At 28.8% G+C, this 15,910-nt stretch overlaps 1 protein-coding gene across 2 annotated transcripts in view; it reads right to left on the bottom strand.

Moving 5' to 3' along the window:
* Rassf (Ras association family member) overlaps positions 1–15,910 on the bottom strand; it is a 44,256-nt gene that overhangs the window by 10,119 nt on the left and 18,227 nt on the right. Inside the window, exons 5-7 of one of the 2 annotated variants that reach the window (XM_075358893.1) lie at positions 6,549–6,704; positions 2,926–3,147; positions 1,063–1,717 (exon numbers count right to left, since the gene is read on the bottom strand). In XM_075358893.1, the coding sequence (XP_075215008.1) occupies positions 1,063–1,717; positions 2,926–3,147; positions 6,549–6,704 (1,033 nt within the window). The remainder of the gene's footprint in view (positions 1–1,062; positions 1,718–2,925; positions 3,148–6,548; positions 6,705–15,910) is intronic. The other variant, XM_075358894.1, reaches the window with a different exon arrangement.

Here is a 15,910-nt window from a genome sequence, read left to right as displayed (position 1 = left end):
TGAAAATAAAATTATCTTTGGAAACAAAAATTACATACTTCTTTCTAGCAAGTTGTTTTACCAACTTTGAACATACTGTAGTCAATAATTTAACGTGTTTATTAATTTTTTATTGCTTTTTTACTTTTTGATTGTTTTTTTTATTTTATTGTCAATTAAAAAAACTATTGGATTAATATAATATTGTACATTTTTTTATTAAAAAAAAGAAAGACAATTAATTACAATATAGTATTTAAATCTAGAATTTATAACAGTTTTTATATACAGTACAAATTTTTTGAAAATTTCTTTATGTAAATAAAATTACACTACTACAGTATTACTACTGTAATATTCTGTTACAAATTTTCCATTTAATAGACTTTTTTACAGTCACATGGTATTTTATTATACAGAAGTGTAACTGTAGTTTCAGGGTAAAATCTTTTTTGTAGCAGTAATGTATGTAAAGCAATTGAAGTAAAAGTGGCACAAAAGTTTCTTATGATATTACTGTATAGAGAGTAATGATATTCATTGTATAAGATATTCCTGTAGTGAACATCACTGGTGTCACTGAAAACTCAGATGTCACCTGTATCTTGTCAGTTTAGCTAGCTGATATAAAAATATATTCAGTTCGATGATAAAAACAACAGCGAACAACAACAAGATTCATTTTCCCTGAGAAGTATAGCATGATTGCTATTCTAGTGGTGGTTATTTTAATTGGAGTAATTCATTCTAATCATGTTTTCTGCAGCCATTCAGTTATGGCAATATTTCAATAAGTATCTGACAATGATCAAGTGTAAAAGCTTTTTATATGTCACAATAAACTAATAAATTGAAAAATATATATATCTGAGGAAAAACTACAGAATACAGTAGACTAGGAAATTCTGGTGATTTTTTTTTAGAAATGAAGACAAAAATTCAATAAATAGTAGAGAAAATTTAAGTTATAAAGTTTGTTCAAAGGGTACTGCTATTCAAGGTACATATTCTGGTAAGTATAATTATAATTAAAATCAGTAAGAATAAAAACCAACCAAAAACAAAAAATTCAAAAATACTGACCACCATTATCACGAACAACAAATAATGCAAAATTATTTGGTTTGCTATCGACTTTATATTTATCCAACATTAAATTTATTACTTCTTGGGTAGAAACAAGTGAAGTAACCCACACAGACATCTGACTTCCAAAAGGTGGTGTAAAAAAACTTGTTTCTCTATTATAAAAATGTCCATTTATAGAACAACGACGCTTCAGTTTAGCATTTCTAGAACGCCGCTTAGCACCAGTACGTCTTTTAATGGCTGTTGATCCTGTTCTTCTTCTTACTACTGAATCTTCACTATATCGCCTTTCATTAATGTCCTCATCACTACTTAGATCAAATCCTTCAGGTACACTATGGGACCTGTCAATAGTATTTTCTGAATTAGATGTTCCTTCTTCTAAACGTTCTTCAAAATTTTGTGAATATGAATCTTGATCTGATATTAATTTGTTTTCATGATTAACAAAAGAATTATCATCATTTAGCTGCTGATCAGTCTTATCATTTTCTGTATCATTTAAATCTACGACTAAATTTCCATTTTCTTCATCATCTATATTTTTACAATTTTTTGATTCAGCTGTATTTAAAGAGTTCGTATTTAAATTTAAATTACATGGCATTGTTTGGTATAATTTTTCATTATTTTCGACATGACGCTCCACCTGAAATGATATTACATTATTAAAAAATTATCAAAAATAACTCATGAAATAGTACTGGAGTAATTTTTTATATTCTAATACAAAGGTGGTAAATAACACTGAACTTTAAAATAAAATGTAATATAATGTTCTTGTAAACTAATTTTATATAAATTAAAATACACATTATTAGTTTAAGAATCAAGCAAGACAAATCTGCTATAATAGCAATTTTGTTTTGTTCTCTAGAGTTAGTAATTCTGCAAATTTTATTGTTACAATAAGAGATCATACAAATTACATTTCTTTCTTATGATGTTTGTACTGCTAACATGAAGTACTAACAATTCTACAAACAAACTTTTCTAATTATAATATGAATGGCTCATGAGGAAGCAAAAATACAAACTTTTTTAAAAAGTAAAGTTATATACTTTTTTACTAATGTTATCAGTAAACAAATATGGAACACAGCATTAAATTATTAGTGTTTATACTCCTTGTTAAAATAGCAATATTTAAAATGACTATTTCATATCAAAAACAAAGAAAATTAAAAAATATTAAGAGACATAAAAAGCTAGGAAAACCTAATGTTACAGTTTTAATCAAATAATTTTTAATTTGGTAAATTAAACTCACAGTTTATTCTTTATACAATGTATATGTTCATGGCCTGCTCCAACTTCAATAAACAGTTTTACGCAGAAAAGATCTTTTCCTATTAAACTGCAAGAGTAGAAAAATTGGTAAGTCATCATTACTGGGTATATTCATATTGATGTTAAAGAGCATATATGATTTCTATTTCAAGAATTATGATCATATACAACAATGCAAAAAAAAAAATCACTAATTATACAAAATGACATAATTTTTTATTTCCTTGCCTAATAAATTATAAAACTGTAATTTTAAAAATTACATTAACCATCTAATTTTTTACAAAACCAAGCTTTCACAATCTCATTTAATATCGACTGTATGAAAGATAGGAGATAAATAAAATTAATTTTTCTGCAAATATATATTGAGAAGAAATAATAATATCAAAGATATTTATTATACAAAAATATAAGATAACTGAGACAAAACTTAACTTTGTAACTTAAAATTTTAGATTTATACTCTATTAAACTTAAAAAAAAAATTATCCACAAAATTAGAATTCAAAATGGCTGCCTACTATTGAGAGAGGTCTATTTAAAAACAAAAGCAATAATACTGACCTGTAATAACTCATCAAGTTCATCCCAATCAATCTGTCTCAAATCCAATTTAGGAGGTAAAGTTAGGCACTTTCCAGAAAGATTAGACGAACCTGTTGATGATGATACATCAGTCTTATCAATATCAATACCTTCTGAATCAACTTCTTCATTCTGATCATGGTTATTAGTATTAGTATCAGTAATATCATTTCCAGGACTCTGACAATCATCTACTACTTCCTAGAATAAATAACTTCAAATAAATAAAATGTATACTACAAGATCTGCTTACATCAGACCTCTCTCAGGAAAATTATCAAAAATATAAAAGTTAAAAAAGAAATAACCTACTGTTACTTTTTAAAATTAACCTTCATGATCCACCATTAAAATAAATAAAAAAAATTGAAGTTGTTTAAAGAGTATAAATTATTTTCATAACTCCTGAAATATTCAGAATTATTACTATGATGTTTATTTGTTCTTTAAATTGATTTCTTATTTTAATAAAAAAAAGTAAAAATATGTAACAGTAATTATAATGGTATTTTAGAATAAATAAACAATATAATTTGCAAGAATATCACTACAGTTGAAAGTATAATAAATACAGTAATACTCCAAAACTTGTCTACATCTGCGCTGAGAATAAGCATCTAAAGTCAGAGAAAATTTTATATTTTATTAGGCAGGAGCCATTTTATAATTAAAAAAAAAATAAAATTACAGTAAATAATATAAAAGGTTATTCTGAAATATATATTTATATGCACGACACTTATTCTTAAATGATCAGCTGCTGTACTCACACTTACCCTCTTGGTACTGACGCAACTAAATTAAATTGTAAAATATTTTATGCAATTTACTGCACAATTATTAAAAAAAAAGAAAACTGTTCTTAACCCTTTGCGATCAGACAGCCAGTATAACTGGCTACAGCCTGTTCTCAGTCAGTTCTTAGCAGTGTTCACAGCTTGGACGGCCATCCAAGGCCGTAAGCAGGACTGGCCGCTTACCTGTCATTTTTGGCTTGGCTGCCATCTTGACTGCTCTGCCCCACCAGCTCAGAATTGTTTTTCATTTATTCCTAAATATTTACAAAGGCATTTAATTTTAAATAAACAATGCCAATATAACTTTTTTTTATTGACACAAAAAGAATATCTTAACACAGTTATGATTAATTTTTACTTTACTGATATAACAAAATAAAATATTTAAAAAGAAACTTTTTAAATGTTTGAGTATAAGAAAATTATCCAACACATTTGTTTAACTTGCTAGCTAGGCCGTGGTTTATTTTTCAGAATGGTATTTTTCAAAGCATTTGCCCATGTATAGTCCAGGGTGTTTCTGACAGGTCTTGCAAAAAAATTTGCTTTGTTTGCTTTCTCCCCAGGTTTTCTGTCACTGCAAACAGTGGTCTTTTAACAAAAAAAACTGCACTGAAAAAAGATTGGGAAATGTAATACACATTATTTAAAAGACTGTCTGATAAGTTACAGTACTAATCACAGAACACAAAAGAAATACACTGTTTCTATAGCAATATGTTTTGAGTAGCCATTATTCCTAGCCATCTGGGTGTTCAAGGAATTTTAACCTGGCCACTACTACTAGCCGTATGAGCTGTAAGGAACGCGACTGTGCAAACAATTCTGGCTTGACAGGTAAAATGGCTATGGCCAGTACGACTGGCCACCCGACCCCAGTGGAATAATTTTAAATATACCATCTGACTGCAAAGGATTAAATGTATTGTGCAATTTTATAAATGATATTATCTAAATTTTATATTTTCACTGATTTACTGATCCTAACAATGTACATACCCACACTTATATATTTCATCATGACTAAGCTTGCACCATAAACCCACACTTATATATTTCATCATGACTAAGCTAGTACCATAATCTCTTGGCATGTTATAGCCAAACAATATTTTCTTCACTCCCTTCTACTTACGTTACCAGTAAAAATTTCTGTTTTATATTTAGTATCTTAGTTCGTTTATTATCCATCTTTTATTGAGTTTTATTGGTTTTTATTTATGGCATCTGTATTTACTGTAAAATGTTATCAATTTTTTAACATAATTTTAACAATTAAATTGTGTATGTAATTACAAATGAGAAAGATTAACATGTTGTGACTTTAGTAGATAAGAAGTTAGGAGAGTAGAAATATTAGATAAAGAAATGTTTGTAAAAACAAATTTAGGTCTTCTTAGATTTGGTAAAACACTGGTCAATAATTAGAAAAGCAAACAAATCACAGATAACTTTATGATTTAAGTATCCTTTGAAACTCCTTAACATTTTTGTTAACTAAAGAAAACTGTTTTGGATAATGCACATCAGGTAGTTTATCCAAAGCAGTAATTAAAGGGTTTCTACAAATAATAAAAGAAGAAAAAAGAATTCTAATAATAAAAGAATAATTTAAATTATTCATTTCATGGTGATAAAACTTTTACAAGTTACAATTAGTTAAGAAAAAAAAAAAATTGGTATGTAAATTTAAATGTTTTTGAAACTGTATTGTTTGATTAGCATTTCTATCAAGTTTTTTTGCATATTTTTAAATACAGAATAAAAAGAAACTACCGGTTTAATGAATTTTTCATCCATTCAACACCTGTTCATCCAAGTTATGATGGGTACAAGAGACTCCTCTCAACATACCTTTTTCTTCCTAATCTGAGAAGAAATTATTCCACATTCACACAAATATTTAAAATGGCAGTCTTAAGTAGAAATATATATAAAGGATAGCTTTATTTAACATTAATTTGAAATATATAGATTAAAAATTTCTTCTAATGAATAAAAGTAGTTACATAATGCATTATTTCATAAGGTAATACATAAATATTTTTCTTTACACTATTTATTTCAGACATTCTTATGTGTGAGATGTGTAGTTGGTCTGAAGTAAAAGAGACATTAGATAGGTTTGTTTTCTTAGAAGGTAACGAGACTCACAATATAACTATTTTTTATGCCAGATGGACAATGTCACTAACAAGAAAGAATATCTATCAGTATTTTGTAGTGCTCTGAATAGTGATACGAGAAGGAAAATTTGCCTTGGTAAGGAAAACAACAGGAAACAATTTAATACTTTTTCCCAGAATCCCTGAAGTGGGATGATTTTCATTCTTGAGAATGGCAACAACATTTTTTTGAAATTATATGATTTTCATGTTATATCAACTACTGCTATTTGATATGGCTTTAACAAACCGACAGACTAATAGAAAAACTTACATAATCTATTATGTCTTACTGAACAATCCTAATCTACATCATAAACTGATGCACAATATCTCTGAAAGACTTGTATGCAATAGTCTTCTGTTACATTCACAGTACCAGCAAATATTAATCAGCATGTTGTTTTATGTCAACAACAGATGAGATTGGCAACACTCAAATTAGTCATTAATAAATTAATTGTATTTTGCTATTATAAGACCAAACTTAAATGTAATAGTCCAATAACATATTCTGCATGTTAGTAGTGAATTCAATTTGTATAACCAGGACATTGATTTAAAATAAATTTAAAAAAACTAGTTTTAAGCAATAAATTACAAATTCAATTTACAGTAAAAAAAAAAAAAAACTATGCACCTTGTCATCAAAACCATTGAAGACTGAATTCCTACATGAATTTCTTTTACGAATAGTAACAACAGTTCTTTGATCATCATCTTCCTTAAGATGAATTACACCAGTAACACCCCAATAGATCCTTAATGCTCCTTCTAACACTAGACGACCATTTACCTGAAATTTATAAATTCATTTAACATAAATAATAAAAATAACAAGCACAAGTTGATTAGATTAAACATTCTTAATTACTACATATATGATAAACTTATGTTGTACATAAGTATTTATGTACCTGTTTTATGTTAAGTGCTAAAAATAATAGTTATGGTATATAATGTAACCATTATATTCATTATATAAAGTGAGACAATATTACTTTGTCGTTGAATTTTTACTTAAATCATGCTGTGTATATGTTAGGTAAAATAAACAGAATGGTTGTAGATATCTAATATAAGAAAAAAATTATAAGTATGACATCTATTGCACCGGGTATACATGAACTTAATTACTCATATAGAAAGTGACTCTGACTGATGCTTCTTGTATTTCTGGTATTTTATACCCATCAAAAGCATCAGAGAGGATGGGGAAAGCAATAAATTAATATAAGCCTTTCTGTGGTGAAATAATGTGTCATGACACTTCCACAGCAGTAGAAGAAATTATTACTCTAAATAAGCTGAATTTTTAAATATTGCCTGCAGTTGTTAATTTATGCCCAAGTCTGTTGATTTGTTGGCAAGTCACTGATGCAAAAGTCATATACATACAAGTGCTTGTACATAATGTATACACTTCAATGTATTCACTTCTGGTCTGCGATTTGTATCAAGGGTGGGGGGAAGCATAATTTGTAATGTCTAAGCAAATCAAGAAGCCTGCTGTGTATAAAATTCAGTCTGTGAATCATTTCTTAAATATACGGAACATAAACCACCTAAATTCACTATGAAATTTGTGATGTTTATGGTGAACATACAAGTGATTTAATGATATGAAGATGGGTACAACTTTTTAATGAAAGTTGCAAAAATATGCACGATGATAAATACAGCAGTAACTGTTTTTAGAGAATGGCAATTTGGTGGAAGCAGCAGAAGATTTACCATGACCTCTTTGTTCCTGGATTTTCCTAATTTCACATTCACTTCTTTCACAATATTGGTCTGAAAAAATAAACCAATCAGAAGTTGTGAACATGCTGGATGCCAAAATTGCTTCTGAAACAGTACAAAATGAAACAGCAGGGTGCTGTGTTGGTTTGTTAAAACTGCACAATGTTACATGAAGTATACAGAGTTTTTCAATTATTACTTGATTTTTTCCTGAAGTATACATATTGGTGATTTTGAACTTTATAAATTTATTATTCCAAAACTCATTAATTTGTTTTTTATATTCAATAATTATACCTATGCTAAATGGTTACTGAGCAATTATTACAATTTATTGCTAGTAAATGAAACACATCCATTGTTAGCTGCAAATTTAAAAAAAGGGATTTCACTGTAAAAAGAACAGAAAAACCTTTTACGAAAATTCCTGTAAATCGTACTTTAGAACAAACCATAAAAGCTGATGCTGCTAGAAGACTTACTGGTTTTACTCATTTTACAAATTCACTATCTGCTCGTCACGATGATCTAGAAGTTATGCCATCAGATGAAAAAATAATTTCATATGTTTTCAATGAAGCCAGGTTAAAGAAAGTGAAGACATTACTTCAGAATTAGAAAAAATAAAAGCAATCAGACTTTAACTCACTTGAAGAAACTAATATGTTATACAAAATAACATGAATCCTTTCGATTGTATTGAGATGGGCAATGAATTACTGTATGAAATTGCAACAGGATGATCTGCTACAGATGAAGTAGCTGATTTTTTTTTTGAGTGCAGAAGAAAAAGGCGATGAGTTGAAGGAAAAATTTCACAATGTAGTGAATCTGAATTTCAGTTTGAAGAGAATACATCTTGTAATAAAATTCTTAATTTTGTCTTGTGTAACCAGAAGAAAAGAATGATCGTGAATAACAAAGTAAAAGAAGTATGGTTGCAGAGAGATTTACTTGGACATTTGTTTCTGGCTTCAATGCAGCAAAATATTGACCTTGAGAAGGTTTTAATGTACCCTTTTAACTCCCATTCCACAATCTTTTTGTAATTTAGATGGTACGATTCATAGTACAAAAATCTAAATTGATGAAATGTTTAAAGGTTGAAAGTAGCTGAGTTTTAATGCCTGATATAATAATAATGGATGGGTTTTATATGTTACATTCTATGAAAGATATTCCAAACCATCACTAATAATTGTTCATCCGGAATTCATTCAATTTTTGATCGATACTTTCAACCCTATTAAAAATTACGAATGTTCACAAAGAGGAAGCTATTAATCTGACTGTGACTTCATCATTTTCAGGGAAACTCAACCGAGGCTCACAGATTTTTCCAAGTGATTTCACAAAAGTAAATTTAAAAATGTATTAATTAATTTTATAATAAATCACTAGAGTAATTAACACCTTGTTGAATTTATTAAGGATAAAACTACTTTTGTGAATTTTGATAAGCATTATTCATACAAAGTTCTTAATGGCCAACTCACATCAATCGATGAAGACTTTTCTTGTCCTAATCATGAAGACTCGGATACGAAAATGTTTCATATTTGTAAAACTGATCGTAATGCTAATATTTCAATAAAATATTCCGGTACAGATATTTTGGTTAAACTAATAGAAGATTTTCATAACATTAAATCCATATTTCAATTGAATATGGAGTTTCAGGAAAACGAAACATAATAAATATTAATAAAATTTATGAGTTAATCCCCCCCCTCGGCAGACAATGCTATACCTCCCTGCAAAGCACTACTAGGATTTCATGCCTTTACAGGATGTGATTATAGTCCATACTTTCATAGAAAGGGAAAACCGTGTCCATTTAAATTTCTTCAGGACTGAAAAAATGTAAAAAACTTTAAAGAGTTCAGTAATTTGTCACAGGCTGAAGATAAAGTAAGAAAAGTTTATTTGTCCAATGTTTGGAATTACTAGTAAGAATCAAAATGATCCACAACCATTAATAAAGCTCAATTTAAATTATTTTTGAAAAATAATGAAATAAAAAATAGTGATGAACTATTTAAATAGAAACATTTAAAAGATCTTGATGCAAAAAGTTCCGAATTCCTTGCTATTCTGAATTTGAACAACTCATTATAAGAGTTCGTTATGTTTGTAGTATCTAGCAAAGATGACACTAGTGCACTCCATCGCAGTTAATACCAGAAGAGCACGAATGAGTTTTAAATAATGATGATAAATATGAATTTTATGGTTCACTGGCGATCAACTACCTTGTAGTATTAGTGAAATTATTTTGTAATGATTATAATGAAATGTCAGATATGAGGAAAAAATGTCAGATAGTGATATAAATATCAATAATAATGATGAGAAAAGTTTGCATGGAAGTGACAGCAATGATGTATAAAATATGTGAGATGTTTTCAACTAATAGCAATTATATTTTGTAAATAAAGAAATTTTGTTTGAAAACCACTTTTGTCTTAATGAGACTATAAAAATTAATTGGTTATTAAAATTATATTAAAATCATTAAAAAAGTAAAATAACTTTTTTGAACTGACAATATGCTATTTGAAGAAATATAATATAATACTACCATCTGAAGAAATTTTGTTGCTTACATTATAAATGGTAATATATGTTATTCTACTTATTTATTTTTTGCACAATTTTTTCAACTATTATCTTCCATGTTGGTGTCCATCCTTTGAAAAATAGGCTCAGAAATAAACAAAAAAGGTGTATCTTCACTGGCAATACTCTAATTATTTTCATTAAGAAAGTTCCAAGATATCTTTGAGGTCGTTAGAAAACTGCAATGCATTCTGGTCACTTTCAACTGAGATTTTTAAAGGGAAAACAGACACGTAATTTTCAGCTGTTAATATTTTTACCTGCTTCCTTGGTGGGAAGCAGTTTCATGATGATGATAAGGTCAAATAGACCTGATGTTTTTCACATCACAGATATATCTTGGTTCCGTAAAAAAATCCAACACCTGATGCCCAGCAATAAGTGCCTAAATAATTGTAAAAACCAAATAGAGAAGTAATGCAAAGTGTGTACTTCAAACAGCCCACTGGAACTTATTCTCTGAATATCCTAAAATATTTTTCTTTATAAGGTGGTAATCCAGTCCAAGTAGTCCAGAAAAAAAATAATTGGTTGCTTGATCATCTAAGAAAGAATTTATATTCTGTAGAGCATTCCCTAATGTTTTGGTCAAAACTAACTTTTTAAAATTTTTCTTGTAACTGGTTCAAAAATGGCAGCCCTTTTTGTTTTAAGCCTCACGCTGTTTTTCCTATTTGCAGGCACCTACAACTTTCTAAATTACTCAGCATTAGGTTGTCCTGGACTTTTCAAATAAACTGCAATGTATTCAGAGTACATCCTGACCTACAAATCAAGCCCTATTTATCTACCTAATATGATTTTGTTTATGTATGCTTTGTAGCCCAAAGTTATTAAATGCCAATGAACAAAATACAATTTTTGTAGGGTAATTTTTAAAAGAAAAAACAGTTTCTCACCCTCAACTTTTTTCTGTGCTTTTATATATAGTACACTTACTTTATATAAAACATCAATAGTGTAATCTGAATTTTTCAGCTGTAATACCACTGCTGGGAAACCAGATAAAATTCTGAAAATAGCACACATAAAAGGTCTCTATAGCATAAAACTTTTAAGTATAAATTTAAACTTTGAGATTTAACTCAAAGTAAGTATAAAAAAGATTGTGAATTCGAGCAAAAAATGCTTAATTTCCACATCCGGGGTAAATGAGCATAAGGAGTTATTCTATTATTTCTAAGGTATTTTAAACTAAGAAAAACACCTTTCTTAAAAATAAATGTAGTAACTTATTATCTTATTATAAATAAGCATGCAGACTGCCCAATATATAATTTTGAATTATTTTAGATACAAAGTTTCTCTTTATCAAAATAATTCTGAAGTCAAGACATACGCCAGCTAAATATTAAAAATTGTTTATAAAAGATAATAAATTAAGTCATTATTAAAAAGAAGCCTACATTAATTTAGTCATTAATCAATAAGTTAATCTATATCTGTAAAGCAATTGAAAACCAATTAAATTATAGAAGTAAATAAATATTATAATGAATGACTATTGTGTAATTATATACATATAATTATATATATAAATAATTATATACATATACATACACACATTTTATATTGTTAATAGTTTTGTTACTTAATGGTGTTAATGAGTCATAATTCTCTGTACATAGGTTCATGATTGTAAATGCTCACTCAAGCATCTGCAAGTAGTACAAGTCTGAGCCTGCACTATGTTGTCTTCCCCTCTACCAATATTTGTCTCATTTTACTTGTAAATACCAAGAAATAAAAATACTTGAAAAAATTGCTTCATCTGTATGGCTTTGCTTGGATCCTTTCAAAAAACATGAAAAACTTTTAACAAAAGGCTTAAGAGAAATAACTTCGGATCATTATTCTACAAATATACGCATTCCTCTCTAACCTATATCAGGGATATCATTGAGCACATGTTACTCTAAATTATTTGTTGTGGACAAAGAAAGGGATGGTGAAAGTTCAGATAAAGAATTTTACGTCTTGTCAGAAACTATAAAAAGGTAGATTCAGTTTATGCTACTCTGGTTTATTGCCTGCTAGTAAAATTAGGACTTGTGAAGAAAAAATATCTGTAGCCTTGAAAACAAATATTGAACAAATTTCTACCACTATCAGAAAAAAATGTAGAAGTTTCATTTCGAAAGGAAATTCCTACTTCTGATCCAGATGACAATCCTTAAAATTTACAAACTCAATATGATTATCTGATAGAAAACTAAAAACTAAATGTCATATTTCCAACAAAGAGAATAAGATTAAAATTATCAGTTTACTTCCAAATTCTTTGAGCCAGATAAAATTTAGCAATGAATTTAAAGTGTCAGAATGTATGGTTAAATTAAGAAACCTAGTAAATGAATAAGGTATTTTACCTGAATTACAAAAAAAGAAGAGCATCAAATGTAATAAGCGAATACACAATAAAAAAAGTTATAAGTTTTTATGAAGATGACGAAAATAGTTGTTTGATGCTTGGGAAATAGGATTGTTTTATAGAAGAGAAATGGTACTAAGGTTCGAAGACAAAACTATTAGTGCTTTTTAATTTAAATAAGCTATTTTCCAAGTTTAAAAAGAACACTTATATTAAAATTGGAAGATCAAAATTCTGTGAGTTAAGACCAAAATAGTGTGTTGCTGCAGGAGCATCTGGTATTCATAATGTATTTGTCTGTTTATACCCCCAGAGCATAAAGTTGATGATTGATGGTGCCAATCTTAAAGATGATTATGAAGATCTTTTGGTATGCAAAACAGATAATTATGACTGTATCATGGGTACATGTCAAAGATGCCCAGGCAAACAGGCCTTGGTTGACATATTTGAAGACTGAAGAAAACACAAGAAAAATTTTTTAAAGACAAAAATAAATCTTGTCAGATGATGAATGAATTTTCTGGCTGACTTTTCAGTAAATTATTCCTTTGTTGGACAATACAAAGCACAGTGGTAAACTGTGGTAAACAGGCGATTTCATCCAGTTGTGTTTTATTTAGTTCATCCATTTGCGTTTTAAAGTAAGTAAGTATTTGTGTTTTAGAATAAGTCAAGATCCTTAGCTTTTGTATCATAAGTGATCATGTAGAACATAATACTACAACAGTCTATGCATTTCAACTTCAATTAACTAATTACATTAAAGAATAACATCCTTCTATAAAAGAAAATTAATCTATTTCTCTGATGGGGTTGCAAGCCAATATAAATATAACAAGAATTTTATGAATATGTGCTATCACAAAGGGATCAGTCCGTTTCAAATCATCCAGCTAAAAATTAAAATGAAATCCATGGTCTCAAAATGCATCAAAATACTTTTATTTGTTTTATTTTCCACCCTTATTAACCATGTAAAATTTTATTTTGATTTCTTAAATTTGTTAAAAAATACATTATTGTTGTTTCTGAGGGTTTGAAATTGTGACGTTGATTTAGTAAAAAAATCAAAACTTTGTTGATTTTCATATCACAATGGTTTTTTCACTAAAATGTTCAGAAAAATATACAGAATAAGGTAAACATGCACTTAGCAACTTATCTCATAACTGATGCAGTAAGTATAAGCTCAAACCTGAATTTCATAATTTTTTGGAAGAAAACATAAAGTTTTAAAATGCGATTTAAGATAAAAGACATTACAGTAACCACAGTATTTTTTTTATACATGTACTTCTAAAAGTATGAGCAAATAGGTTCTAGAAGACAATCTGTGTTTTTTTGACTGCCAATACATTTAATACATCATGAAACAATTGACAAATAATTCACATTAATATGATGCAACTTGAGATAGTATCAAGATCCTACAAACCAATTTATGGCTAATTTCTAAAATATACATTACCTACTGTATTTATTTAATTTAGCACATAAAATCATACATAAGTTTGTGTACAAGGTACCATTTTTTAAACATTAAGACTTGAAAGTGTATAATTTAATTTTGACTAAACTTTAAAAGTTAACATACAACGAATTCAATAAAATCAGTGAATGAATGAAGAACTTACAAAGTCTTCTAGAAGTCTTGATGTAAGCTAATTTACTATTTACAGCTGTTATGTCAGTGGAATTACAGAAATGTTTCTTACAATAAAACTGTTTTGAACAAAACACCAATACCTTGTTATTTACGGACTTTTATTTGTTTTAACATCTTGTTGCACTGAAGGTTGACTGAACTAATTTCCTTCTCAGGTAAATAATACATTCTCCCGGATGCTTTTGTGACTGGGGGGCTAACACATGAAATTATGTTGCTCACAGGAATCCAGCAAATATCTTCTTTGAGGGCCAGTGAAAAGATGGAGCAGGCCCATGGGGATACAGAAATTTGACGTTAATGTCACCTTCATCTTCATGTTTTGATAAAACTAATCCAAAAACTTACTGGCATCATAAGCGCAGGCAATGTAGTTGTGCACACCAACATCAGACATCTTTACTGATGGATGTTCTCCAGAAAAATTGAAGACTGTGCCGAAGTTTTTATCAAAACTTACAACAAAACCTGTTTAATAGAATAAACAAAATTTTCTGAAGTTCAAGTTGACACCAATCATGTAAGAAGTATCAGCTGTTCTAAAAGAATTTCTGTTATGTTTTGCTGCGATTGAGTCTTCAGATTTGGGTTCAAAGTGGTGAAAAATCTACATTTCCCAGGAACTATCTTGGCTTTGGAGAAACGAGACTCTAGTTTTTGGCATGCCTATATCACTGTTTCTTTTTTAATCATTCTGAATTTTATGTTTTCTATTTTGTCTTGCAAAAATCAAAGAATTTTTAGGCATTATCAACAGCTTTACCGGGACTACGTTGGAGGCTTGCTTTTGTCACAATGCACTTGACAGTGCCACCAATACCATCACAAGGTGACTTCCCATGACTGGTGGCAAATAAAAGACCTGTAGCTTTTAATCCAAAGTCCTTTTCATGAAGGCACAGATTGAGAAAGTTTTTATACTGTGCTGCACATCCATCACTATAATAATAAATTATACTTTTCATCTTGGAAAACTTTTTTTCAAGTATTCAACAACAACCTTTTGTGTTTCATGAACAAACGGTACATCAAGCTCCAAGTCATCAGACACTACACACAAACTGGAAACTATTAGGTATTTATTGTTTTCATGACATTTGTAGATCACAACTGGATGAAGAAAACAGCTGTTGCTTGTCCAATGATACCCTTGGGCTTTTTCTCTTTGTGAAGTGATAACATTAAGCTTTTCTTGCAGTAAGTGTATTACTCTGTCCATATCCTTTACTTTTTGTTCAATTTCTTTTGTCAATGCAAGTGAAGATTCATCTGCTAAATTCCTTTTCTAAAAACTTGCTTACTTTTGACTTTAATGTTTAGTAACAGATTCAATTTTTCTCTTTGCATAGCTTAATTTGGATTCCATGAAGTTTAAATGGGGATTCCCCTAAATTGTGCATGGATGAATTTGGTTCTTGCAAATTCTGTTGTTTAGAAATAGATAGTTCTAAGTTGCTTATCTCTTCACTATCACTGACCATTTCTTCAATTTCACTTTCATCATGCAATAGTGTATCATGTTTGTTAACTTTTTGTCTACAAACATCACACATTTTCTGCCCAGGAGCTGATTTTACACACTTTTGTAAATTGTTAATTT

This window comes from Lycorma delicatula, chromosome 3 (assembly GCF_047948215.1).
Source record: "Lycorma delicatula isolate Av1 chromosome 3, ASM4794821v1, whole genome shotgun sequence".
NCBI lineage: Eukaryota > Metazoa > Arthropoda > Insecta > Hemiptera > Fulgoridae > Lycorma > Lycorma delicatula.
The sequence above is the reverse complement of the archived record's forward strand: the minus strand, read 5'-3'. Positions and strand labels throughout refer to the sequence as shown.